At 50.5% G+C, this 25,343-nt stretch overlaps 10 protein-coding genes across 10 annotated transcripts; 5 read left to right on the top strand and 5 right to left on the bottom strand.

Annotated features, from left to right (window-relative positions):
* The first annotated feature begins 100 nt into the window (after nt 1-100).
* BO85DRAFT_452668 (uncharacterized protein) lies at nt 101-1,620 on the top strand. The gene has a single exon (XM_025660876.1). It carries the CDS (start codon nt 327-329, stop codon nt 1,170-1,172), a length of 846 nt encoding a protein of 281 aa, XP_025512232.1. The 5' UTR covers nt 101-326; the 3' UTR covers nt 1,173-1,620.
* On the bottom strand, nt 1,271-2,165 carry BO85DRAFT_452667 (cytochrome oxidase biogenesis protein, Cox20 subunit). The gene is made up of 2 exons (XM_025660875.1): nt 1,794-2,165; nt 1,271-1,730 (listed from the first exon to the last, which is right to left on the bottom strand). Exons 1-2 carry the CDS (start codon nt 2,125-2,127, stop codon nt 1,474-1,476), a joined length of 591 nt encoding a protein of 196 aa, XP_025512231.1. The 5' UTR covers nt 2,128-2,165; the 3' UTR covers nt 1,271-1,473.
* Nucleotides 2,166-2,430: 265 nt separating this feature from the next.
* On the top strand, nt 2,431-9,751 carry BO85DRAFT_523138 (DNA polymerase epsilon catalytic subunit POL2). The gene is made up of 3 exons (XM_025665323.1): nt 2,431-3,202; nt 3,261-3,400; nt 3,451-9,751. The coding sequence occupies exons 1-3, from the start codon at nt 2,595-2,597 to the stop codon at nt 9,402-9,404; spliced, it is 6,702 nt and encodes a 2,233-aa protein (XP_025512230.1). The 5' UTR covers nt 2,431-2,594; the 3' UTR covers nt 9,405-9,751.
* Nucleotides 9,752-10,005: 254 nt separating this feature from the next.
* On the top strand, nt 10,006-12,331 carry BO85DRAFT_452665 (serine/threonine-protein kinase). The gene is made up of 5 exons (XM_025660874.1): nt 10,006-10,290; nt 10,383-10,684; nt 10,785-10,875; nt 10,946-11,276; nt 11,345-12,331. Exons 2-5 carry the CDS (start codon nt 10,505-10,507, stop codon nt 11,934-11,936), a joined length of 1,194 nt encoding a protein of 397 aa, XP_025512229.1. The 5' UTR covers nt 10,006-10,290; nt 10,383-10,504; the 3' UTR covers nt 11,937-12,331.
* Nucleotides 12,095-12,638, bottom strand: BO85DRAFT_142966 (uncharacterized protein). The gene has a single exon (XM_025654087.1). The coding sequence runs from the start codon at nt 12,543-12,545 to the stop codon at nt 12,252-12,254; it is 294 nt and encodes a 97-aa protein (XP_025512228.1). The 5' UTR covers nt 12,546-12,638; the 3' UTR covers nt 12,095-12,251.
* BO85DRAFT_452664 (AMMECR1 domain-containing protein) lies at nt 12,380-13,953 on the bottom strand. The gene is made up of 2 exons (XM_025660873.1): nt 13,129-13,953; nt 12,380-13,044 (listed from the first exon to the last, which is right to left on the bottom strand). Exons 1-2 carry the CDS (start codon nt 13,629-13,631, stop codon nt 12,576-12,578), a joined length of 972 nt encoding a protein of 323 aa, XP_025512227.1. The 5' UTR covers nt 13,632-13,953; the 3' UTR covers nt 12,380-12,575.
* Nucleotides 13,954-14,865: 912 nt separating this feature from the next.
* Nucleotides 14,866-16,811, bottom strand: BO85DRAFT_380100 (putative regulatory factor Sgt1; the record flags this gene model as incomplete). The annotated part of the gene is made up of 3 exons (XM_025656367.1): nt 14,866-16,233; nt 16,289-16,488; nt 16,547-16,811. 3 exons carry the CDS (start codon nt 16,809-16,811, stop codon nt 14,866-14,868), a joined length of 1,833 nt encoding a protein of 610 aa, XP_025512226.1.
* A 413-nt stretch (nt 16,812-17,224) lies between these two features.
* Nucleotides 17,225-18,405, top strand: BO85DRAFT_337591 (putative spindle-pole body protein (Pcp1); the record flags this gene model as incomplete). Its single annotated transcript, XM_025655449.1, has 2 exons — nt 17,225-17,815; nt 17,863-18,405. Coding segments are annotated over 2 exons (1,134 nt in total), but the record flags the coding sequence as incomplete, so codon positions are not given.
* A 3,506-nt stretch (nt 18,406-21,911) lies between these two features.
* Nucleotides 21,912-23,836, bottom strand: BO85DRAFT_142721 (AAA family ATPase VPS4). Its single transcript, XM_025654086.1, has 4 exons — nt 23,268-23,836; nt 22,849-23,181; nt 22,329-22,779; nt 21,912-22,258 (listed from the first exon to the last, which is right to left on the bottom strand). The coding sequence occupies exons 1-4, from the start codon at nt 23,564-23,566 to the stop codon at nt 22,037-22,039; spliced, it is 1,305 nt and encodes a 434-aa protein (XP_025512224.1). The 5' UTR covers nt 23,567-23,836; the 3' UTR covers nt 21,912-22,036.
* On the top strand, nt 23,837-25,238 carry BO85DRAFT_523132 (tubulin-binding prefolding complex subunit YKE2). Its single transcript, XM_025665322.1, has 4 exons — nt 23,837-24,167; nt 24,344-24,539; nt 24,620-24,680; nt 24,747-25,238. Exons 1-4 carry the CDS (start codon nt 24,107-24,109, stop codon nt 24,798-24,800), a joined length of 372 nt encoding a protein of 123 aa, XP_025512223.1. The 5' UTR covers nt 23,837-24,106; the 3' UTR covers nt 24,801-25,238.
* The last annotated feature ends 105 nt before the right edge of the window (nt 25,239-25,343 follow it).

The following is a 25,343-nucleotide window of genomic DNA, read 5'->3' as shown; positions in this document are numbered from 1 at the left end:
GCGGAGGAATCCTGGCTACTCTAAGTTACAGGGTCGATCGCTGCTTATTCACCGGGCGGAGGAAGGGGCCGATGACCACCCAGACCGGCTTCCCCCTCTCAACCCCCCCAGCGAGGACTGACAACCCCATTGCGCTTTCCCTTCGTTCAGCCACTACCATATATCATGGCCCGAGCATCAGTGCTCTCCTCACTTACTTAGTTATAATGGCTTCGTTTATGACTCTGGTCAAGATACTAAGAAGCTAGCTTTATTATTTAACGCACACTTACTGTGTCATTCTTTACCATAGCCGGCGCGGTCGATGTGATGCCCCCACCTTCGCAATGAATCCCAGCCCCGCGATGATGCCAACTACCCTGCCGACGATGTCCTCTGAATCGCCTAAACGTAAGCGAGCATCGCCCGAAGACTCTGATTACCGCAGTCCTTCCGCTTCACCTACATCAAGCGGCTCAATCCCCAACCCCCAGGAATCCAAGATCCGGGAAGCAGAGGACTGGGGTCGATACAGCCCGCGAGCGCTAGTCGCTGGTCGCTTGGGACGATTGGCTATCCGCGGGGATCAGTTTTCCACGTCGCCAGTGCCGTACGGAGTAGATCAGGGCATAGTCGCACATACTGCGCAGTCGGGGAACTGGCCTACCTCGGACGGTGATTCTCATGATTCTTACGCCGTATCCGAAGCGAACGCCTCGATGGAGATTAGTCCCAGCCCAGGGGGATTGTCAGAATTTGCGGAAGCTACCCAATCTCCTGAAATTGCTAGAACCGGATCACCATCTCCCAGGAAGAGACGATCGACACCCAGCCCTCGCAAGAAGAAGCTCCCTACGGCTTCTTCCACGATGCGTAGCCGCAGTGCATCACCCCCTCTTATAACCGATACAGCTGAGAACCCACTTACATGGCATGACTCGGAAATCACGGGTCACAACCCGACTGATCCTACTGACGACGGATACGGGTTGAATGGAATTGGTTTCAAACCGACTGCGGCAATGGCTTGGGCCAGATCAGAGAGGAGAAAGAAACAGGTCGCAGAATGGAGGAGCCGTGAAGCCAGAGAGGCGCGCGAAAAGCGGCGAGAACGCCGAGACGGTGCCGACTTCGAGAGGATACGGTCTATCCAATCTGGCGCCATTCAGAAAAGGGTCAAGTTTGACGTCTAGATGCGGACTTCACATGAGTATGCATATGAGTATGAATCTCCCTCTCTCGAGACACACCTTCTATCCTCTACGATATCCCTAACACTTCTGGAGTTTATCGGTTATTGTGGCTTTATCGAAACGGGCGTTGGATTGAAATTATCGACACGAGACATGACGACATCACAACTTCAAGGTTGGATAGGGTAGCAGCCCCTAACATAGAGAGGAATATGTACTTTTGCAACCAGCCCACTTTATACATAGTACTATACAATGAGATCCCATCCAACTCCAGTACTCCATGCGATGCACAAAAAGCCTACCAAAACTTGTAGTTCGATAGGTTGGTCCAGCTCTTCCGTTTCCTTTCCTCCTCTGCCAAACGGGCGGCTTCCTCGATCTTCTGTTCCTTCTCACGTTGTTTCTTGTCCTTGAGTGCCTTCATCAACTCAACTGCCTGTTTCATACCGTCTAATTCCTCCACGCGACGCCGTTGGCAGAACTCATGGGCTGCAAGCGCTGTAATAGCGAAAGCACCTACCGCCCAGTTACACGCGGTCCACATAGAGCGCAGTCCTAAAGTCATTCAATTTATCAGCAACCATGTATCATATCAAATCCGGTATTGCAATATCATACCTCCAACCACGCCCCTAACGCCGCCTACACCGAACCCGGCCCCGATTCCGAGGAGCAGCGAGTCACGCGCACACGGCGCTTTGTGGAAAGACATGGCATTTTCGAGCGACATTGTCTTCATAGCCTCAGTTACCGTGATATCCTTTGCCTTTTGCCCAGTCTTGGTGGTCGCTGTAGGCAGCATATTCACGGGCTCTTCGGGGTTTCCGAAGGCATCCCACAGCTTCCCGACCTGCGACTTGGGAAACTCATGCTTCGGTTTCCGTTCTCCCTGTTGCCCAGGCTCTCTCACTTCCGGAGTGGAGGTAGTTGGGTCCCGCGCATCGTCGGCCATCATGTGAGATCCAATTGTGGGTTCGAGATACCTCGTCGTCGCTCTATGGCCTTATGCGGGCATTTTCTCTACCGGGTAACTATGCGCGGTATACGGATCAACCTATTATCCGGTACCTCCCGGCTAGCCAGCAGAAATGGATAGTTTCCCCGAGGTGCCCGCGATCATCCAATGACTACGCGTAAAGTAGAAAACGCGAACGCGTCGGAATGGCGTAGGGCAAATCTGGGCTCCGCAACATGCAAGTGGATCAACGACCAATTCAGTTACATTGGAGCGCGCTCAACTGTGTCTGTGAAGAAACGTCCATTTCACAAAGAAAAGAAGCTAATTTCCACCAACAGTCAACTATGCGCAGCTTTGTCCTGTGTTAATCACACCATTGCTTTTCCATGTTTCGCCTAATTCATTATCGCCTTGCTCTGCAGTGATCTTCAGCCCCGGCCAGTGGGCGCGTCGCCGTCGCAATGCCTTCAAGAAAACCCAGCAAGTTTGGGAACAAGTTCCGATCAAGCGCGGCCTCCTTTAACCCCAAAAGAACGAAGACAATCGAGTTCTCGTCCCTCCGATCCACTGAAGCAACCTCTCAAGATGAGAAATTCGAGGCAATCCGGCTGGCCAACAGCATCGATGAATCCTTGGGGTTCCCTCGGTTTGAGTCCGGCGAAAAACGAGTCGGTTGGCTCATCAACATGCACAGTACCTCCATAGAAGATCCGAATGTCCCCGGAGGACGCGCCGGCGTGGATTACTACTTTCTCGAAGATGGAGGTGGGAGTTTCAAGGCAACTGTTGAATACGACCCATATTTCTTAATTGCTGTGAAGAAGGGCCGTGAAACTGAGGTCGAGGATTGGTGTCGGAGGGCGTTTGAAGGGCTCATCAAGAAGATAACGCGGGTGGAGAAAGAGGATCTCAGGCTGCCAAATCATCTGCTTGGGTACAAACGGACATTTCTCCAACTCAACTTTGCGAGTGTGAGCCACTTGTTGGAGGTTCGCAAAACACTTCTTCCTCTGGCGGAGAAGAACAAGAAGAATGTAAATGTGATGGATACTTATATGGAGATCTCCAGGTACGTGCATTGATCTGAATTCTATGTCTTGGGAGTTCGGGCTGACTGATGTCTATAGCGCAAATGCTGGGTTTGACCTTTTTGACGATGAACTTATTAATGAATCACGATCTAATGCTACTATGAACGCGAGCGATTTCATTATTGATATTCGAGAATATGATGTTCCTTATCATGTTCGAGTCTCGATTGACAAGGGTATGTGTCCTCATCATATGTATTCTCTTTACGTCGCTGACGGCTTCAAGACATCCGAATAGGAAAATGGTATACAGTAGAGGCGAAGCATGGCGTTATCTCATTGACCTGTATAGAAGAACGACTCACGCGAGCCGACCCTGTCGTTCTAGCATTCGATATTGAGACAACCAAGCTACCGCTAAAATTCCCCGACTCCGTGATTGACCAAATCATGATGATATCCTACATGATCGACGGGCAAGGATTTCTAATTACCAACCGTGAGATCGTATCCGAAGACATCAATGATTTTGAATACACGCCCAAGCCAGAGTACAGTGGTCCTTTCATGATCTTCAACGAACCCGACGAACGCGGTGTTCTAGAGCGATTCTTCGAACATATCAAAGAAGCGAAGCCTACTGTCATTGCTACCTATAACGGTGACTTTTTCGATTGGCCTTTCGTGGAAGCTAGGGCTAGCGTTCTCGGCATCGACATGTACAGAGAGATCGGTTTCCGCAAGAACAGCGAGGATATCTACCAAAGTGACCACTGTGTTCACATGGATTGTTTTGCCTGGGTGAACCGTGATAGTTATTTGCCCCAGGGAAGTCGCGGTTTGAAAGCTGTTACTGTCGCAAAGCTTGGATACGATCCAGACGAACTCGACCCAGAGCTGATGACTCCATACGCAAGTGAACGCCCTCAGACCCTGGCAGAATATTCCGTTTCCGATGCTGTCGCCACATACTACCTCTACATGAAATATGTCCATCCTTTCATCTTCTCCCTGTGTACGATTCTTCCTATCAACCCCGACGACACGCTGAGAAAAGGAACTGGAACTCTATGTGAGATGCTGCTCATGGTGCAGGCGTATCAAGGGAACATCGTCCTGCCGAACAAGCACAAAGACCCCCCGGAATCCTTCTACGAAGGACATCTACTCGAATCAGAAACGTATGTCGGAGGACACGTCGAGAGTATTGAAGCCGGTGTGTTTCGAAGCGATATCCCTGTTACGTTCAACGTGCAGCCTTCAGCGATAGACGAGCTCCTCCGCGATCTGGATGCGGCGTTGAAGTTCAGTATCGAGGTAGAAGAGAAAAAGTCGATGGACGATGTTACGAACTACGAGGAAGTCAAGAAGCAAATTGCGGACAAGTTGATTGACCTCAAAGAGAGACCACACAGGGATGAAGTGCCCTTTATCTATCACTTGGACGTTGCATCTATGTATCCGAATATCATGATCACCAATCGACTGCAGCCTGACTCCATGATACAAGAGTCGAACTGTGCCGCTTGTGACTTCAACCGACCCGGAAAGTCATGCGATAGGCGAATGCCATGGGCATGGAGAGGTGAATTTCTTCCGGCCAAGCGCGACGAGTACAACATGATTCGTCAGGCTGTTGCAAATGAGAGGTTCCCTGGAAAGCACAAGAATAGCCCGATGAGGTCCTTCGGTGATATGAGCATCGAAGAACAAGCCGGCATCGTCAAAAAACGACTGCAGGATTACAGCAAAAAGATTTACCACAAGATTCACGATAGCAAAACAATGGTCAGGGAGGCCATCATTTGTCAGCGAGAGAACCCATTCTATGTCGACACTGTCCGCAGTTTCCGTGACCGAAGATACGATTTCAAAGGAAAGCAGAAGGTTTGGAAAGGCAAGACTGATGCTCTCAAATCTTCAGGCGCATCAGCTGCAGAGGTGGAAGAGGCCAAAAAGATGATCGTCCTCTATGATTCCTTACAGCTTGCCCACAAAGTCATTCTTAACAGTTTCTATGGTTATGTCATGAGAAAGGGATCTCGATGGTATTCTATGGAAATGGCTGGTGTTACGTGTCTGACTGGTGCTCGCATCATTCAGATGGCAAGAGAGCTAGTTGAACGCATTGGACGACCTCTGGAACTCGACACTGATGGTATCTGGTGTATGTTGCCGGGCTCGTTCCCAGAGAACTTTTCATTTACCCTGAAGAACGGCAAGAAGCTGGGTATCTCATATCCTTGTGTCATGCTGAACCACCTTGTCCACGGAAGCTACACAAATCATCAGTACCAGACTCTGGTCGACCCTGCTACATTCAGATACGACAGGAACAGTGAGAACTCTATCTTCTTCGAAGTCGATGGTCCGTACAGAGCCATGATCTTGCCAACCTCAAAGGAGGAAGACAAGAACTTGAAGAAACGTTATGCAGTTTTCAACCATGACGGCTCACTGGCGGAACTGAAGGGTTTCGAGGTCAAACGTCGTGGAGAGCTGAAACTGATCAAGATTTTCCAAACTCAAATCTTCCGTTTCTTCCTGGAAGGCACAAATCTTACTGAGACGTATGCTGCGGTGGCTAAGGTGGCTGACCGATGGTTGGATGTACTTTACGAACATGGTGCAACTTTGGCCGACGAAGAACTTATCGATCTCATTTCGGAGAACAGGAGCATGACGAAGACACTTGAAGAGTATGGAAACCAGAAGTCAACATCTATCACAACTGCAAGGCGTCTGGCAGAGTTCTTGGGTGAGCAGATGGTGAAGGACAAGGGCTTGAACTGCAAATACATTATCTCATCCAAGCCAAGGAACACTCCTGTCACTGAACGAGCCATTCCCGTGGCGATCTTCTCTGCTGAGGAGAACGTGAAACGTTTCTTCTTGCGCAAGTGGCTTAAAGATGACCCCGGCGATATGGATCCTCGTACTGTGATTGACTGGGACTACTATCTTGAGCGTCTGGGCTCCGTTGTGCAGAAGCTCATTACCATCCCCGCTGCGTTGCAGAAGATCCGTAACCCGGTCCCTCGTGTTGCTCACCCGGACTGGCTGCAACGGCGGATCAACACCAAGGATGACAGGTTCAAGCAAACGAAGATGACAGATATGTTCATCAAGTCCGATAAGCAGGAGAAGAATCCCTTGACAGACATCTCGACGAATATTCTTGACCATCGTGTCCAGCATACAGGTGATCTGGATGAAGCCCTTGCCAACTCTACACAAAAACTGAAGCCATCATCCGAAACTAAGGTCTCCCAAAAGCGAAAGCATCCGGAAGGTCTGTCGAAGACCTCTCTTGATCCTTTCGCCACCCTGCCCGCGAAGATGCCGTCAATGGCGGATGACTATGTTGGCTTCCTGAAATATCAGAAGCAGAAGTGGAAGATACAGAAACAAGCCCGAATCCGTCGTCGTCAACTTTTCGGTGAAAGGGCAAACGCAGGTGGTGATTCCTTGAGCAATCTTTTCAGAAACCAAGCCGAGTTGTTATACATCAACACCTGGCAGATTCTGCAGCTTTCCGAGACGGGAAGGCCTGGCATTGTGCGAGCGTTTGTGCTGATCGACCGAAAGATCCATGCTCTCACAGTCAAGGTGCCCCGGCAGATTTACGTCAATCTCAAACAGGACTCACTTCCTGATGTTGACGTGCCCGACTGCGAGGTTGAAAAGGTCAACCACACATTGCCCAACGGACATCCTTCAGTCCATCTGTTCAAGTTAACATTGTCGGAAGAGACGTATCTCCGCGAAGCGGAAAAGATCGATGTTCTCTTCCAGCACCCTAGTGTTGAGGGCGTTTACGAGAAGAACATCCCTCTCAACATCCGGGCAGTCCTTAAGCTGGGTAGCATTTGTACGTTCGATGAGGAGCAACGGGGTGTTCTGGGAGAAGGCCTGGACCGCGGCTTTGATCTTTCGACTCTTTGCCGGACAACGACGGAGCAACCGTATCTTCTGGACTCGCCACTTGCCTTCCATTATCTCTATCATGTCGCATCTGGGGACAGGCAGATTTTCGCCCTTTTCTCCAGCACGAAAAATGAGGCACATGTCGTGATCCTGAACCGCACGCGGGATGTTCAGGGTCTTCCGAACCTCGATAAGATCTATTCTGAACTTCTCACGCGTAGAATGCAAACCATGGAGGGAGACCCGTCACAGACTGCTTTCGAATATCAGGAGAAAATCCATTTCAGGACTACGCAAGTGACCACTAGGAGAAAGGCCCACCTGGAGGTTGGAGACTTGATCAAGAAGTTCAAGTCCGAAGAGACCATGCCCGCTGTTATGGTCATCCAGTCACAACAAAGGAAGCGTCTGTGCCATGATATTCCGATCCTTCGAGAGTACCCTACACTGCCGGTCAAACCGGAAGTGTCAGATATGGATCTCCCACCACTGGGGTGGCAGTCCTTCATTGCCAGACGATTGGTCACTCACTACCTCTATCTCTCCGCCTGGATTCAACACTTGACATTGCTAGCTAGATACGGTGACGTTCCTCTTTGCAACTTGGAGAACGATGACCCTCGCTTCCTCATTGATATCTCGTATGCCAGACGGCTCCAACAAAACAACGTTGTGCTCTGGTGGTCTTCGAACCCAAGGCCTGATCATGCGGGCTATGAGAAGGACGATATCTCTGGTCCTCTTGAGAAAGTCTCCATGCCATCGGTGAATGTTCCAAGTGCGTATACCACAGTATGCATTGAGTTGGAAGTTCGTAATTTGGCAATCAACACAATTCTCACATCGTCCATCATTAACGAGATGGAGGGTGCGGATACACTCCTGGCTTCGTCCGGCCAATCTGCAGACCCTAACGGAGGCGGTGTCTTGTACTCCGAAAAGGCATTCGCTTCAGCCGGCGCGGTTGTGCTGCGTGAGATGGTCAAGCACTGGTGGACTGAGGCTTGCGACGGAAACAACATGGCAGATATTATGGTGCAGCATTTGATCCGATGGGTAGAGAGTCCGGTCTCATGTCTCTATGATCGGTCCTTGCATCACTACGTGCGGATGCTGTCACGGAAATCTTTCCAGCGCCTGATGGCTGAATTCAGGCGCGTTGGGTCAAATGTCATCTTTGCTAGCTCCACCCGCCTCTTGCTCCAGACCTCCAAAACGGAGGTGGGCAATGCCTACGCATACAGTCAGTACGTGCTCAAGTCCATCCGAGCCAACCCGTCGTTCCATTTCATCGACCTTGAAATCAAGGAGTACTGGGACTACCTGCTTTGGTACGACGAGTATAACTACGGTGGCAAAGGTTGCCAAGAAGTCGTCGAGTCCGATGAACAAGAGCTGGAAACGGTCATGCACTGGCAACTCAACCGTACACTGCCCACGCCCATGCAAACTATTTTCCATGACTGGGTTGTGGAGTATATCGAACTCATGCACGGTCTCAAACGGCCGGATACAAACGACTCCACACCCCGATTGACGCAGATTCCAATTGGACGTCCCAGTGACGAGGATAGCCAGGAAGTTTCAGCTGCGCTTGCAGAAAAGTTTTCGAAGCCACTGAAGAAGCAAATCACTGGTCTCATTCGTCGGCAGCGCGACGAGCTTCTTCACCCGGAGTTGGCCTCTGATTACATCTTCCCTGTCCTCCCTGGTGTATTGTCGGACCCTAACGAAGAGAAGCGCAACCCTGTGTTGGAACTCGTGAAACTACTCATGCAAGTCCTTAGTCTGTCAAAGATGACCACTATGGAGACCCGGTTACTGCGGCGCGAATTGCTCGCCCTGTTCGAAGTGCGAGAATTCAGCAAGGAAGGCCGCTTCGAGAACCCCGGCGCGAGCCTCAAAATTCCAGAACTCACCTGCGGCTCATGCTGCCTGATCCGAGATCTGGATTTGTGTCGGGATGAAGATGTATTGCCCGAGCCCGGAGTTGACGCTGGTAAAAATTCGACCAAGCCATGGCGTTGTCCCTTCTGCCAAACGGAATACGACCGATTGGCACAGGAAGAGATCTTGATTGGTCAAATCCAGGGGTACATTGTCGGGTGGCAGACACAGGACCTGAAGTGCTCGAAATGCGGAACGCTAAAGGTCAGCGACTTCATGGAGCACTGCTCCTGCAGTGGAGTGTGGGTGGAAACGATGGATCGGAAGGAGATTGAGAGGAAGCTGCACGTCTTGAACAGCGTGGCCAAGTTCCACGGGCTGAAGTTGTTAGAGAGTGTTGTGGGAGAAGTGCTTGCACAGATGTGAACATGTGTTTGTTCTTGCATGATTGCTTGTTGTCGTTTTGAGCGTTGATGGTTGGTGGCTATACCCGCGGTAACTCTTATACACTTCGGTTTCGATATATACATGCGGCCGGGGAGCAACATTGGATAGGCGTTGTGGAAGGGATCAAGGGTCATTTGTATGGCGTACATAGCATTGTTATTAACTTGACTCCATTTCAATACATAGTGTATGCATAATAGGATCTAGCTCGGGGGTGAAATGTTGCTAAGAAACTCAAAACGACGCTTGTTATAGCAGTGCCAGTGCCCTCATTTATGGGCTGTTCAAGATGTCGGGAAATACCTCCGGACCTCCCCACAGTGAGTTTTCGATCTGAGAAATACATAGATGTATTTTATAAGAGTCCTAGGCCTGTTGCCTACTTCCATAGTGGGTGTGGGAAAGAATCACATTCGTCTGATCGGTGTATATCGCAATTAATCGCATTCTATAAATATACGAGACCAAGTGCCCGCAATCCATGGATGAGACTTGATTAGCACCTCGGCACGTGTGTTTGTGGCAGGCGCAACACAATCCGATCTGTCACCCCAACTTACTTTCCTTTCCCTTCAACACGCCGATCTCCATCAATTTTATTTCCCACTTTCCCCCAGAAGGGCAGCATCGCTAGCAGCGTGTTTCTCTCTTCTGTAGATATATCCCAGAAGCATCATCCTCACCTGGCTTCTGATAACCACCCCCCACTTTGAACAGTGTCCGCCCAACGGCTGTCTGCAACCAAAACCCCGCAGTCGGAACTCCACCACATCGTCCCATTGCGACGGAACAACCCAGTCCCTATTTCTGCCTATCACCCTGGCACGTTTCACTTTTGCCTGTGAATCCTTCACACTTCCTGCAGGTATGTAAGCGATTTTCTGATGGGGCTCACCGTTATTGGGTCCAGGATCCGCTATCTTGTCTATCCATCTAATACTGACCGCGGGGCTGAAGACGCAGGCCCGAACCACCCTTATCCCGTCTGCCTTGAAACCCCGGGCCCTATCGACCGTCCACCCTTACGAACTCCACCCCTGAAACACAATTCCGTCGCTTTTCTAAAATATCATATATAAATGGCGTCGCAACCGCAAGCCGGTCAACGGCCGAAAGTCCAGCCCTGCCGATACAAGACCGGAAAGACCCTAGGAGCTGGCTCCTACTCGGTCGTCAAGGAATGTGTGCACATCGACACCGGCCACTACTATGCGGCCAAGGTCATTAACAAGCGCTTGATGGCTGGACGTGAGCACATGGTATTTCTTTACCCTCATGAAGATCCAGGTGTGGCTGGGGAGAAAGTCGAAATATAGCAGGAAGGCTAATGATAAGGATTATGGGGGGTAATCATGATAGGTTCGAAATGAGATCGCGGTGCTAAAAAGGGTGTCGATGGGGCATCAGAACATCCTGACCTTGGTCGATTACTTTGAGACTATGAACAACTGTATGTGCATGACTGGTGTGGGGTCCAGTATCAAATGTTGTCGAGGACTAACTATCCTCGCAATTCACAGTGTATCTGGTGACCGATCTTGCGCTTGGTGGCGAGCTTTTCGATCGCATTTGCCGAAAGGGCAGTTACTACGAATCTGACGCTGCGGATCTTATTCGTGCTATTCTTTCCGCTGTGGCATACCTGCACGACCACGGCATCGTGCATCGGGACCTGAAGCCAGAGAACCTTCTTTTCCGCACTCCGGAGGATAATGCAGATCTACTGATCGCGGACTTTGGTTTGTCGAGGATCATGGACGAGGAGCAGTTCCATGTTCTTACAACGACGTGCGGTACACCGGGATACATGGCGCCCGAGATCTTCAAGAAGAGTGGTCATGGAAAGCCAGTGTACGTTGTTCGCCATGGCAAACTGCGAATCCGACTACTATTTTCATATACTAACGACCACCCAACAGAGACATCTGGGCCATCGGTGTCATCACCTACTTCTTGCTATGCGGCTACACCCCCTTTGACCGCGACTCCAACCTGGAAGAGATGCAGGCCATCCTTGCAGCAGACTACTCCTTCACCCCCATCGAATACTGGCGCGGCGTTTCCCACGACGCACGGGACTTCATCAAGCGTTGCCTAACCATTGATCCTAGCGCTCGGATGACAGCCCACGACGCCTTGCAACACGCCTGGGTCAACCCGCCCTACGACACATCCGCCGACAAGCTCGGCTCCGGTGAAGATCTCCTCCCGACCGTCAAGAAGAACTTCAACGCCCGTCGCACCCTCCACAAGGCCATCGATACCGTTCGCGCCATCAACAAGCTTCGCGAAGGCGGCGGCCTAATGATGGACGGCATGATGAGCGTCGACCCCAAGCCCGAACGAGTCAACGGCAACGACGTCATCGAAGAACGACGGGACCACGACGGAGACATGGAAATTGACGGTCGTGCCAATGCTCGTGGTCAGACGGAAGAGCAGATCCGTGCTCAAGAGCGGAAAGTCCAAGAAATGGTTGCCGGGTTGTGGAGTCGGACTGGGAAGAAATAAGGGCTGGTAATAAGTATATATACATCGTATTGTTATTACTTTTTGTGGGATTGTTTCTACTACTTACTAGGCTTATATACCTTTGCTCCCTTTCGCTGACGCCCTCTCTCTTATCATTATCCTATCCACTGCTTACTACCCTTGACGGGGAAGGATTCTGATCATTATCTGGTGTGGTTTTTGTGACGAAAGAAAGATGTTTCGGTCTTGATCCTTTCGATTCTCTTTTATACCTGGTAGTAGCTATAGCAAATGATGTAATTGGTTGATTGATGGATTGATTAATCCTTCAACTAGATTGAGCCCACATTACGTCTAGTACTGTGAATAGGAGTGGGTTAAACTTAGTAGCTGGACATCAAGCACACAGGGCACTTCAGTGCACAATATCAGAGAGCTACAGGATATAGTACCGAAGGGGTCTATTCGCGAAATGAGCACGCTTAACCGAAAGATACATATATTCCCATTATTATGACCACACAAACGGTTCGTGTACGTGGTTTCGCTGTTTACATGGCATGTGGCAAATATGTCCCAAATGCATAAAATAACCAAAAGTGACAAAAACGCCTTCCGTCTCATTAACGCCATCGCATCATTAAACATCCAGGTTGAATGGAATCATTGGTTGGCTCGTCAACTCAGAAGCTGTTGGCTCCCATCATCTAGCGAGAGGACCCATTGGCGCCATTCTTGCCATTCCGCGTAGCTGCTGCTGGCCTTGAGGCCCTGGTACTTGACAGCTCGAAAATCGGAGACCTGCTCCCATGGCTTGGTTGCGGCGGCAGCGCCATGACCAGCATTGCTGCTGCCTCGCAAAAACCGTCTCGCCACGCTCTCGGAGGGCCCATCCCAGCCTGCTTTGTGCATCAGGCTGTTGACGGTCTCTTCTTTAGTCCAACCCTGCTCGACCGCGACATCAGGGAGGTAGGTTGCGCCATAGCGTCTGCCGCGATGAATGAAGGAGATGCGAAGGCCATGCACCCCGAGGATCCAGTCCAGAGCGTTGGTGCATGGCTCGAAAGACCCGAGCAGCGTCAATGAGCAAGAGAGAGATGGCAGAAGAGACTCTGGAATGGGGGAAAACCGAGTGTCATCAAATGCGCTGTGGGTGGTTAGCATGCGCGAGCCTTGCCAAGGTGTAGGTGGAAAGGCCCGGTCTCATGGATAATGAAAGGGGTATACGTACGATGTGAGCGCGTAGGATTTCAGGCCCTCGGCAAGCTCCTGCGCCTCAAATGTGCCAATGCAGCCTCGGAGCGATTTGTGGCCGTGTTTCGAAACAGTATTCCATGTTACAAACAGAGGATATTTGTCCTCTCTCGGCTTGCCACTGGCCGTGTCTGACAAGGAACTGGGTGTCGTGACTGAGGTTGAGCTTGACAGGACAGACTGCGATGAGTTGGTAGACGCGAGAGATTGTGTTGTAGAGGAGCTCGAGCCAGACTGAAGTCGGCTGACTCGGGGTACTTTGATTTTCTGGGAGCGACTGCTTTTCCCAGAGAGTGGCGCGGTGTTCTCGTCATCATCTACGAATTGCGAATCGTCATCCTCATCTAACGCGGCGAGCTTCTTATATTGTTCGTGTCGTTCCCAGAGCTCTTCCACAGACGCAAGGCTGATTGGTTCTCTGCGCCTATAGGAGGCAGCAAGGGTCTCGAAACAGTAGTAGCATTGAGCCGGGGTGGCCATTCTTTATATCCAGATGTATATTTGCTTAGATAAAGAGTCACGGAGTCAGGACTTTCAATGAATATGTATAGAAACAGCGATGTCGATTTGAGGTCTGTTCGTCACAGCCTAGGAGTTCTGCCACTAGACAGGCACCCGGTTGCTCGGCTTGACCGGGGGAATCCGGCACCAGAAGGCTACTTGCAGCACAACAGGTCCGATGGGACTTGAGATGAGATGGACCAGATGTTGAACGAAGAGACCAGCAGTAACGTACAGTCCAGTGCCAGGGATCCGCCCAGAAGGTGAGAGTCCACGGAAAAGGCAGCAAGAGAGAGGCAAATGAGAGAGGGGAAAGAAGAGGGGGAAGAAGCCCAACGAGGGGAAGTACGAGCCAGCCCGGCCGATAACGCCGCCACGTGATCGACACGGGGGGCTTATCGGCAGGCCTTCTACCTCTTATCGGGCTTATCGGGGACGCTGAAAGAAGATCCCTTGTCAGGCAGTTACTATATGGTGACAAGCGTACTACAGCATCATCATGGTGGTGGCTTCATCAATTGATGGTATACTAGTATGACGCTGAATCTGGCATGGGGTGATGGACATGATGTTAGTAAAAGTACTAGATTCTTCAGCAAATGAGTCCAACACCAGTAAGTGTCTGAGTTGTATATATATACTACAGTACTAGTATGTGGGGTTAATACTAGGACTACTACTGTGCGATGCAATCACTCCATCAGGCTGTCTTCAGAATGTTATAAGAGTAGTAACTATATACAGTATCCAGTATGTCCATGGTTCCCTGAAATTTCGGCACCTATATTCTATCATGTCCGATATAACACCGATACAGCTCCATGAGAGCAGCCAGTCCCATGGGAAGTAAGGAGTGGTTTCATTTGAAAAATGTCTAATGACCAGCTTTCCTAGACAGTGAGCACGTACTTCTAGGTCACATTTGACCTCGCTTTGCACACCAGCTGAGCCTTCATTAGATTTACGTTGGCAGGCTGAATTATATAGGGCTCGATCCGAGCTCCTCACAGCAAGCGTTCAGCTTCCCAGGACCCTAAGCATAGTACGACGGTAGGGAAGTACCTGCCCTCTTGTCTGGCAGAGGTATGTGAGGTCATCTCGTCTGGTGACGAACCATTGAAGGACCATACGTTAGCGACTGGCCATACTTCATATTGTCGTTGACAGTCAACCCGGGACATTATTGGTATTCTCGTCATTTATAGTCGCAGTATCAGCGGTGGCGATCGTCCTTGGGCATAGCCAAGTTCATCATAGAAAGCATGTTTCCCGCCGGGCCAGCCGCACCACCTTGGCCCTGAAGACTTTCGAGAAGGTTTTTCGCAAAGTTGATGTCAATGTCTTCCTCATCCAGTTCAGGTAGGTCATCGTCATCTGCTTCTCCCGACTTTGTATCAGCCAAAGTCTGCTTGTCACCGGCTGCCTTGGGCTTGCGATTGAGATCAAGCACTCCCGTGCCTTTTAATTCTGCCTCCATTTGCCTCGAAAGCTCCTTGATCTGCTCCGTGTCATCCTCGGATTCGCTATCCAGTTCCTCCACTCGACCCCGAGGCTTCGAAGGCCGAGACGAGCCCGGCAGACCAGAACCGCCTGATGGCATTCCCATCATCTCCTTCATCATCCTCGAAAATTCCTCTTCGTCAAACGAAGCCTCTTTATCTTCACCGTCACTGCTCATCTCATCCTCATCATTATCGTCATCATCGGTGTCAGTGCCATAGTCATCAAAGAATTCCGCTCCTTCGAAGCCAGCCGCATCATCATTCAAGAACTTCTCGAATTGCGCCACAATACGCTGAAGATTTTCTTGCGCGTTCGCATCACCAAAGGTACCCTCAGCGCTCGGTCTGCCGTCTTTGTCTTTCCCCTTGCCTTTGAGCTCTCGATCTAAGTCTTCAAAGCTGATGTCGAGCCACTTCTCGTCATCTTGTCGCTTGTCCCAGGTTTCGATATCCTTGTCTGTGGGCAGTTGTTCATCGCCAGTGTCCAGATCTTCCAGGATAAGCTTCATTTCTCGGACGGCCGCCTTGTCTTGATTCTGAGGATCCGTAAGAAGCATCTCAAATCCACAAGCCAACTTCATGCCTATCTCGGCCCGATCATATGCTTTCTGATCATCTGTCGTGGGAAGTTTATCGCTCCATGACTTCGGTACTGGAAAGTCCTGGCTTTTGAGCTGCGCATATCCAACTCGCGTGAAGCGGACGCTCACGGTGACGAAATCCTCAGGCTTGAAGATGAAGCTGTCGGTATCCTTGGATCGAAGAGGACGCAGTGCAATCGGGTCGCGCAGATAGAAGGCTTCCACAGCGGCAGAGATATATGCGGGTTTCTGATGAAGTAGGAAGGCAACTTTGCGAGGGATGGTCACGAACGCAGAGTGAAGGTTTTCGTTGATCTGCTGGGGATAGTTACGCAAACGGTAGAACGCCTCCTCCTGAATCATGGTAGACCTCATCAGACGTGCCGGCTCCTCCATGATGATCTTCTTTGCATCCGATAGCGAGATCTTTTCCGTCACTCTATCTTTCTTATCGTTCTTGGGCTTGATTATGACAAGCTGACCTTGATTGATCCAGACCTGGGAGGGAATTAGCCTGCGTCATAACAGACATCATACCGGAGGTGCCACTGACTCTGTTATCTGCTACCTCAGGTTCCAGCCAAGCAGGTAGCGTGGCGGCAGCTTCCACCAAAAGGAACTGACCGTCACCATCCACAGCTTTCGCCCAGACATTTTTGTGTTTCTTGGTCAACTCGCGCAACAGATACACGATAACCCACTCGTCCTCAATTGAATCGCCGAAGTTGGTGCGCCCGTGCAAAGAGGTGACTCCTAGGTATCTGTTAGTGGCTGGAACAAGCATTCAGTATAATGAATGAACGTTGCGCACCATCATCTTTCGTGATTTCCAGCCGAAAGCTTTCGCGTTGCCAGATATAGTCCTTTAGCAGGTCTTTTACCAATTCTGCAGAAGTACGTTGCACCTCTACCAATCGCGCTCGTGTTTCAGCGACTTCGTCGACGACAGCGGGGGCGGGGCTGGAAGGAATATAGTAAAGAGAATAATCGACACTATCGTCAGGGATCTCCGGCTTGGGAATGGGGTGGAAAGTGGACTTGAACCACTCCAGATCCTCCTCCGACATGGGTGCCATATTGCGAATACTTGCAGCAGGCACAGTGTCTGTTTATAACAGTTTGCAGGCTGCTGTGTGCAGCAATTCAACTAACTTCTTCGATCATAAGAACTTTGAAATAAATTACGGCATGACTTCATACCGGACGAGACGCGGCGAATTGCTTGGCCGCGGGCCCCGTGACCGGGCGCTAGGTCGCGTTGGGCTAGATGTCAACAAGAACGAGGGCTTGAGGCCTCACCGCCCAAAACACGTCCCGTATCGCATCGCATTTCCAGTACTACCTTAGATTGTCAGTCCCCTCCGCCGCGTTCCCCCCGATTTCCAGTGGTGTTGTCGGCGATGGTTTCCCATTGAATGGCCTTCGCTCCTTCCCACACACTGCTCACACCAATTCTCAGCACTATAACCCCGCGTTATACCCGTCGACCATGGCGTATCCGTACATCGACACGCCGCGCACCGAAGTCGACGGAAACGCGACTTACTTGACCGGCTATCGCAGCGTGGGACGACCCAATTTGACGGCACTCGACTCAGTGGAAAATTCGTTTGCTACGCCTTCCAAGGATGATGACCTTCTTAAAGGTCTTGGTGACGGTCGAAGGCGGACTTCCGGGAGTTTCAAGACTCATACGCCGCGTGCAGGCGCAGCTTCCAAATCGACAAGAAGCGCGTTAAATAGTCGACATCAGCTTCCTACCGCAGCGCCTCCAAAGGGTGAATTCACGCCTCTTATGAGGAGTGCCACGAAGAACAATTATTTGCGAAATATGTCTACGACGCGCGGACCGAAGACCCCAGGACATATAGGCAGGAGTTATTTGAGCAATGGCAACACGCCGGGCTTGCCTGGAATGGAAATGACCGATATTGATGAGGAGGACGCGACTGACGATCAGCCCACTCCTATCCCGCAGGTTGCAAGCAGCAGCGTGCAGAGCACACCGCTTCCAGGGTTGTCAAGGAACGGTGGTGTCCTTAATGAGGGAAATAACATGACATTGAAGGAACAGGAGAAGGTGAATAAACGACTTTTGTCACCAGGAAACTTTGCTAACAGCAATAGATGATCGATCAATTAGACAAGGATAATTTCGGTCTTAAATTGAAGATTCACTTCTTGCAGGAGCAACTGGAAAAGGCCGGACCCGCTTACAACCAAGCAGCACTCAAGGAAAACACAGAGCTAAAGGTCTCGAAATTAACGATGCAACGCGACATCTCACGCTACAAGAAGAGCCTTCAGCAGGCTGAACGCGACCTCGAATCGTACCGCATACAATTTCAGGAGCTCAGGGAGAAAGCGCGGGGAAGACCGACCGACGATACGATACAGCGCGAAATGGATTTGATGCGGGAAGAGATTGAATCGAGAGACAACCAAATCAGGGAGCTCCAGGAGGATTTGAGGGACGCCAAGGACAGCCAATCTCAAGAAATGGAGAAACTCCGTGACGAAGTCGAAGACCTCGAGGCGTCGGTACGAGAGCGGGATCGGGCTATCGAGGAACGCGACGAAGAGATCGAGGAATTGAAGGACAGAGACGGCAAGGAACGCGATGCACTCACTGAGCTGGAATCAGAACTGCAACGTGCGAAGGAGCAGATGGAAGAGCTACAAGAGTCGCTGGATCAGGCAAAGTCTGATGCAAGAGAAGCGAGGGATGCCGCAAGCCAAGCCGCCATGGAGAAGGACCGGGCTCAGAAAGATCTCCAAGAGTTGCACGATGAGATGGCGAACAAGTCTATCAGTACAAGTGGACTGACACGCCAGCTGGAGGAGAAGGCAAGTAAGTTGGAGGAGGAGCTTCGTGAGCTCCAACAAGAGAACAACGCTTTGAAGAAAGATATCGAAGCGCGATCTGATCACGAAGCCCGAGTGGAGGAGCGATACCGGGAATCTCAGCAACAGATGAACGATAAGGAGCGGAAGCTTCAGGATGATGCTGCGCAAGCCAGACACGAGCGAGACTTAGCCCAACAGGAATATGACAGGATCTCCGCCCAATTACAGGAAGCACTCGACGAAGTTCAACGCAAAGCGGAGGAGAAAGAACTCCTACAAACCCGACACCATGCATTGACGGATGAGTCCGGTGGCCTGCAGCAGGAGCTGGCGCGAGCGCAGTCTAAGATTAAGGAGCTACAACAAACCTTGGAGGAAGAGCATCACCATGCGCTAGACAATACAAATACTGTCCGTAATCACTACAAGGAAGAAGTCGAGAGACTTCAAGAAGAGATTGAGGCTCTCCACCACGAAATCGAAGACAAGGAAGGCCAATTTGCGCTCGAGCAAGACAGGTGGGAGAGCGCCAGGCGTGCCTTGCAGTTGCAGAAGGACAGGGCTGAGGATCAGGCAGCTGGTTTCAAGCGCACAATTGAAAAGCTAGAGCAAGTCGAACATACTCTGTCCGGAAAGGAGATGAAACTGCAAGAAGTCATCGATAGCGAAAAGACGCGCCACTTCAATTCGGAGGCTGTTTTGAGCCGACAGGTCAAAGAACTGAACGATGACCTGACATCAAAACGGGAGATTATCGATGAACAGCGGAATGAAATCCTTTCTCTCAAGGAGGACTTGAGAATTGTTAGACGCTCAGAGGCAGCGCTTCAAGAAAAGATCCAGGCTCTGGAGGATGAAGTTGTTGTCCTACAATCAAGCTTGGAGGAAGAACAGGAGTATACCAAGGGCCGAACACAGAAAGGGTCTGCAGAACACGACAGTCAAATCCAGAAGCTCATCAACGAGAAACAGAGACTCCGTGATCAGCTGGCTAATGCTCATGTTGAATTACATGACTTGCGGACTTCTGCTGCTGAGATTGAGACTGAACGCGATGAGCTTCAGGTCCAACTGGATCAGGCCCAAAATCAAGTTGACGACACGACGCGTTTCGATAAGGAAAAGGTCGATCTCCGAAAATCCGTTCTACGGCTTGAAGGCGAGGTAAGACGCCTCAGGGAGGACAGAACTTCGTTGTTGGAAGCCAAGGAAACGCTAGAAAAGCAGCTAAGTGCTGAGATCGAGCGGGCTGCCCTGGAAGAGAACCGTCTGTCTGCCGAAATCGACCAACTTCACGATAAGCTACACACGGCTTCGGGTGGAAGGGATCGCGAGCTTGCATTGACAAAGAGCAAGGCTCAACGTTACGAAAGACGCATACAAGAGCTTGAGAACCTCCTTCAGCAGCAGCCACATGCTGAGAACGAACATTCGACTGCAAATGGAGATGTCTCAATGCTTCGTCATAGTCTGGACGAGGCTCGGAAGCGTGAGAAGACGTTGCTGCAGCGCGAAGCCGACCAGAAGTCGTCCGTCAGAAGTTACAAAGCACGGCTTGCTGAATTGGAGAAAGAACTGCACGATGCGATTATGAAGAAATACGAATCCCACTCACCCTCCTCTTCACCCTCCAACAAACTCCATGATGAGCTCCGGAACCTACGGAAACAGCTGTCTGAGGCACACCGAACGCTACGGGAGGTCAAATCGAAGAATCGCGATCTTGAAAGAGCCGCAATGAGAGAAGAAGACCAGCGTGATCTTCATGAGCTACTCAAATCATCGACTCTGGAGGCTGAATCGCTCGCGCTCAAGGTGTCAGAGCGAGAGGCCCGTATGGCCGAGCTCAAGGCGCAAATGCGCAGGATCCGTGATGAGCGTTCATTCTGTGCTAGAAAGGCTGAATCGGCATTGAAGGAGCTGGAAGCCCTGCAAGAACGATATGACCATCTTGTGGAGAAGATGGGGACAAAGAGCGAGAGCAGTAAGACAAGGCATGAGAAGGAGATGCTCGGTCTAGGCAAGGAAATTATCTGGCTTCGTGCGCGACTAAAGCGTGAAGAGAAGTTCCGCCGTGACCTGGCTTGGAGTAAGGGCTTGATGGAACTTGGCGAGCGTGTTCGGGTTGCCTGGTTAGTTCCCTCATTTCTACAACTACCATTACTGTATAATGGTTTAACTAACATCCTCCTTCCAACAGCAACGAAGCTGATCTCCGCATGATCTCCGACATGGGCGTCAAATCCCGTGACCGCAACAAGAGCCGCACTCCCCAATCCAAGTTGAAAACTGCCGTCTCCATGGTCAGGGCCGTCGTCCGCATGCAAAGGATGTGCCAAGACTGGAAGAAGACGAAGAAGCTTGGTGAGGGTCTCAGACGGGCGAAGAACGAGGTGCTGAAGAGGCGAGACGCTTCATACAGTAAATCCTGATCGCCCTTTCGAACAGTCTTATGTCGAGCCTCTTTCGCTCTTCCTCCCTTCCCTCTTTTCCTTTGACTGGGGCTACCCCCCATTGTTTTCCAATGATTTTGCATTTTCTTTTGGGTTCGTTGAGAAGATTCCCCGGCGTTATTTCGATGGATGTGTCTTAAGGCGTTGTCCTCTCCTAGGTTGGATTGTGAAAGGAATTGTCGTTGGTACTGTACCTACTAGCTACCCACTCTGTGTTTGTGTAGTTGCAACCCCAGGGACATTGGATCCCTCACACATATACTCTTATTCTTAGTTATGTTGGTTCTGGATGGTTAGATTGAATGGTTAATGAGATATGTCTGAGCCTAACTTTGATTCTATGGTTATTGTCTACCAGTAGTGGGTGTGGTTTCGGTCAACAACCCTCAGGAAAACAATTAATAAAGACTTACCACAAAGGCTACTTAGTCTATACGCACATAACGTAAGAATTGGATTTCCAGCCGACATTCATTTCATTCCACACCGAGCTCGTCATGTAGTTAAGTAAACGGGAAGAGAAATAGAAAAACAGTGGACTTTAAATTAACGCCTCGCCTTGCTGCACAATGATAAAAAACAGAGTTTGCCTAACACCGAGATGGAAGGTGAGAGGAAAAAATAGGAGGAATAGAAAAGAAAAAGATGATGGGATAAAGTCGTAAGAAGCATTTCGATGGTGTAACGTATGTGTGTGTGTGTGTGTGGGGTCGTGGATTTTTCTTTTCTTCTCTTTCGTTCGTTCGTTCATTCCAATTGAGCACCTGAAACCCAAGCATGCATTCCAAACTCATGTTCATCGAACCAATATCGGGATGGGGGAAAGAGGAAACCTGGATCCATGACAGGGACAGATGAGAACGAAGGCTTGATTTTATGCGAGCCTGGTTGATTCTATCGGGTCGTGATGAGACACAACGAGAGGGAGGACGCATGGACTCGTTTGTCTTCTTCTAGATGGAGAAAAGATGGATGTGTGAACAGTAGAATGAAGGATTGAATTAAGCACCCTCGCTGCCGAATTCCTTGGTCCATTCGGAGTTTCGTTGCAGGTCTTCTTGACTGACGGTTGGTCGGGAGTTGCGGACCGCCTTGATGAAGTCTTTCAGGACAAGCGGGGGCTCCAGGAGCTGGTCGGCTTCTACGGTGGTCCATGACATTTCCATTGCGCCTTGGTCGCCCGGTGAGCAGGGGGTTAGCTTTTCGGCGCCGTCGAGGATGACCTGGTTTTCGTGGTTAGTGGTATGCTCTTCTCTTTTGTATGGATGGATGGTGGGAAAATAGCTGGCTCACCTTCTTGTAGTGTGTTGCTGTTTGGATCTTGCGGATGGGTTGCATCAGCGCATCCTGGACAGCAATACTGATATCGCTACCGGAGTAGCCTTCGCTCATCTCCGCCAGGGTGCGGTAGTCGGCTTGCGTCAATTCGCAGGGTGTGGAGCCGACAGCCAGCATGAACATCTTCATTCGTGCATTGATATCGGGGAGACTGATGTGGACTCGACGTTGGAACCGACGACGAATGGCGGCATCCAATTGCCAGGGAATGTTTGTTGCGCCGAGGATCAGGACACCCTTTGAGTCTTTGCCTACACCGTCCATCTGAACGAGCAATTCCGTCTTGATACGACGAGATGCCTCCGATTCACCTTCTCCACGAGGACCGCAGAGCGCGTCGACTTCGTCAATGAAAATAATCGCCGGCTTGTTTTCTCGGGCCATGTTGAAGAGCTGCTTCACGAGTCTGTAGAGGTGGGTATGTTAGCTCTAGGAACCAACATGTGGCAGCATAAGATCCCTAAGGTATCCATACCTTTCACTCTCACCCATCCACTTCGACACCAAGTCACTACTACTGACACTGAAGAACGTGCTGTTTGCCTCTGTCGCAACAGCCTTGGCGAGATATGACTTTCCCGTACCCGGGGGCCCATACAGCAGGATACCCTTCCAGGGTTGACGCTTCCCCGTGAAGAGATGTGGGAACTTAATAGGCAGAATGACCGCTTCCTTCAATGCCTCCTTTGCGCTCTCCAGACCGGCAACATCCTCCCACTGCACGTTGGGTTTATCCGACAAGATCGCCCCAGCAAGGGCGGACCGTAGCTTCTTCGAGTCGGCGTCCTCGCCATCTTCGTCCTGGTTTCTAAATCACCAAACAAGTATTGTCAGCACACAATGTTCTCTGTGACACAACCAATCGCAAGGCGATGTCGGCAGACATGTACATACCCTCCCTTCCCACTCCCCTGCGCCACCTTGCCGTTAGCGCCCACCGCACTCGGCTTTTTTCGATTATCTAGAGTAGCGAGATGGTTCTTGAGCTTCTCCGCACGATCCATGTACTCGCCCGCCTTTGCGCGGATCATCTCCTTAGACTTAGGGTTCTTCTCCCATTTCAGTGCCAGCATGAACAGCTCCAGCGCCGAGTAGTACAGCTGATAAGCCTTCTCGTATTCGCCCTCATTGTCGTGCTCGATGGCCTTCTTGACGGTGTCAATCGCCCTCCCTAGGAAGTCGGTATTACTCATGGTGTGAAAAGGAAAAGGATCGAAGTGTCGTTACGGAATGATCGCAGGAATAGGAAGCAAGCAGGGCTGCCTGGCTGGATTGGTTCAAGGCGGGGAGCGAATGACGACGGAAGCCTGCCTGGTTTCGTCCGTCCGTTCTGTAGTACTACTTAGTACTAACTAGTCTGTGTCTCTGCGGGCGCAAGGAGACGGGGACTCGATTGCACCGGAACACGGAACAAACAATGACGTATATGAGTAATTCTTAGCGAATAGACACTTCTTCCAAGGGGGAGTTGAGAAGGTCCTTAATCAGGATAGAACGGTAAAGGAGGACATTCAAGAGGAAATACTTAGGAATGGAGGAATGGCACGAGAGACAAGAGACAGAGAGACACCGAAAAGGCGGGCAGACGATCTTGTTTACCGTCTTTGGTTGGTTTTCTGCCGCTCCGCTTCCCATTTTGCCCCTCCGATAGATAACCCATTTCCCCGACGACCATCAATCACTACCCCAGCACACACGATCACGGGCTGAATAGGGATTTATCACACAGCATCATGGCGGACGCACAAAAGCAAATGCAGGCGCTTACCGAGGAATTTCAGGCCTTGCAGACGGGTATGTTGGTATCCCATGAGTTGTTTTCTTATTCGGGGAGGGAGGGGTGCATGAGCATGGGCATGCAAGCGTCATCTATCTATTCCAGCTACCCTGGTGCTGTGCTATGCTATGCTATGCGCACCATTGGTTATAAGCATGGAACAAATACTAACACCACACTTTTTTTGCAATAGAGCTTGACGGTCTCGTCGAAGCGCGCCAGAAGCTCGAATCCCAGCAACAGGAGAACGTCGGCGTCCAGAAGGAATTCAACTCCCTCGATGACGAGTCGAATATTTACAAGTTGATCGGACCGGTCTTGCTGAAGCAGGAGAAGAGTGAGGCCTTGATGGCCGTCAATGGACGTCTTGAATTCATTGAGAAGGAAATGTACGTTGCAGTTACCGTTGCCCCTCTCCCCACTTCCTCATTGGGTCGGAGCTGTAACTGACGTGATTTATTCATTATAGCAAGCGCATTGAGGGACAGATCCAGGAGAACCAGGACAAGTCTGATAAGAAGCGCACTGAGGTGAGTGCTCCGATTATTATAATTCCAGGCATGCTTTCGGCAGTCGGTCTGACAATTGTGATGCAGATCGTTCAGTTCCAGACTCAGATGCAACAAGCGGCGGCGGCGGCTTCTGCTTGATTATAGACGGATCGTTGTTATCAGTACTATAGGTAGAAGACAGTGGCTACCTTTATCACGCGGGGAGATATATAATTGCTGGTGATGGCGGATGTGAAAGAGCAGCCAAGGTACCCGACCGGTCCTCGAAGGCGATGATACACGTCGCCTTGGAGGTCGTGCGAGAAGAAGAAGAAAGAAGAAGAAGAACAAGCACGACGGCAGCGCAGAGCTACTTTGTGCGGTGGCCAATCCTGGCCCAGCACTATGAGGTTGAGAGGTTCTAGATACCCTTGTTAATGATCGTTGCGGATATTCTCAGAAGACTATACGGATACGTAGTCGATCGATCAGGCTGTCTGTCGACCGAGGTGTGACACCTACCCTGTGGGGTGCTGTGGTTGATCGAGATACGGTGTACCCCTCAAGGCACAATTGGAAGTACGCTTGTATCAGAGATGGGAGAAATTGAAAATAAACAAAATCTTGTTCTATCTTGCTCCAAAGCTAAACCCCAGTATAGACACCGTAATAATTCATTTCTTCATCAATGGAATCGTATCC

Source organism: Aspergillus piperis, assembly GCF_003184755.1.
Source record: "Aspergillus piperis CBS 112811 unplaced genomic scaffold BO85scaffold_20, whole genome shotgun sequence".
In the NCBI taxonomy this organism is placed as follows: domain Eukaryota; kingdom Fungi; phylum Ascomycota; class Eurotiomycetes; order Eurotiales; family Aspergillaceae; genus Aspergillus; species Aspergillus piperis.
The sequence above is the reverse complement of the archived record's forward strand: the minus strand, read 5'-3'. Positions and strand labels throughout refer to the sequence as shown.

Bases quoted from the DNA above. Each gene is read 5' to 3' on its own strand.
- BO85DRAFT_523138 (XM_025665323.1), top strand. From the start codon at position 2,595: ATGCCTTCAAGAAAACCCAGCAAGTTTGGGAACAAGTTCCGATCAAGC. The intron at 3,203-3,260 runs GTACGTGCATTG...TGATGTCTATAG, and splicing joins ACTTATATGGAGATCTCCAG to CGCAAATGCTGGGTTTGACC. The intron at 3,401-3,450 runs GTATGTGTCCTC...GACGGCTTCAAG, and splicing joins TCGAGTCTCGATTGACAAGG to ACATCCGAATAGGAAAATGG.
- BO85DRAFT_452667 (XM_025660875.1), bottom strand. From the start codon at position 2,127: ATGGCCGACGATGCGCGGGACCCAACTACCTCCACTCCGGAAGTGAGA. The intron at 1,731-1,793 runs GTATGATATTGC...GAATGACTTTAG, and splicing joins CGTTAGGGGCGTGGTTGGAG to GACTGCGCTCTATGTGGACC.
- BO85DRAFT_452664 (XM_025660873.1), bottom strand. From the start codon at position 13,631: ATGGCCACCCCGGCTCAATGCTACTACTGTTTCGAGACCCTTGCTGCC. The intron at 13,045-13,128 runs GTACGTATACCC...AACCACCCACAG, and splicing joins AAATCCTACGCGCTCACATC to CGCATTTGATGACACTCGGT.
- BO85DRAFT_142721 (XM_025654086.1), bottom strand. From the start codon at position 23,566: ATGAGTAATACCGACTTCCTAGGGAGGGCGATTGACACCGTCAAGAAG. The intron at 22,780-22,848 runs GTATGGATACCT...CCACCTCTACAG, and splicing joins TGGATGGGTGAGAGTGAAAG to ACTCGTGAAGCAGCTCTTCA. The intron at 22,259-22,328 runs GTGAGCCAGCTA...CACGAAAACCAG, and splicing joins CAGCAACACACTACAAGAAG to GTCATCCTCGACGGCGCCGA.
- BO85DRAFT_452665 (XM_025660874.1), top strand. From the start codon at position 10,505: ATGGCGTCGCAACCGCAAGCCGGTCAACGGCCGAAAGTCCAGCCCTGC. The intron at 10,685-10,784 runs GTATTTCTTTAC...TAATCATGATAG, and splicing joins TGGCTGGACGTGAGCACATG to GTTCGAAATGAGATCGCGGT. The intron at 10,876-10,945 runs GTATGTGCATGA...CGCAATTCACAG, and splicing joins CTTTGAGACTATGAACAACT to TGTATCTGGTGACCGATCTT.
- BO85DRAFT_142966 (XM_025654087.1), bottom strand. From the start codon at position 12,545: ATGTTTAATGATGCGATGGCGTTAATGAGACGGAAGGCGTTTTTGTCA.
- BO85DRAFT_452668 (XM_025660876.1), top strand. From the start codon at position 327: ATGAATCCCAGCCCCGCGATGATGCCAACTACCCTGCCGACGATGTCC.
- BO85DRAFT_523132 (XM_025665322.1), top strand. From the start codon at position 24,107: ATGGCGGACGCACAAAAGCAAATGCAGGCGCTTACCGAGGAATTTCAG. The intron at 24,168-24,343 runs GTATGTTGGTAT...TTTTTGCAATAG, and splicing joins ATTTCAGGCCTTGCAGACGG to AGCTTGACGGTCTCGTCGAA. The intron at 24,540-24,619 runs GTACGTTGCAGT...TATTCATTATAG, and splicing joins GAATTCATTGAGAAGGAAAT to CAAGCGCATTGAGGGACAGA.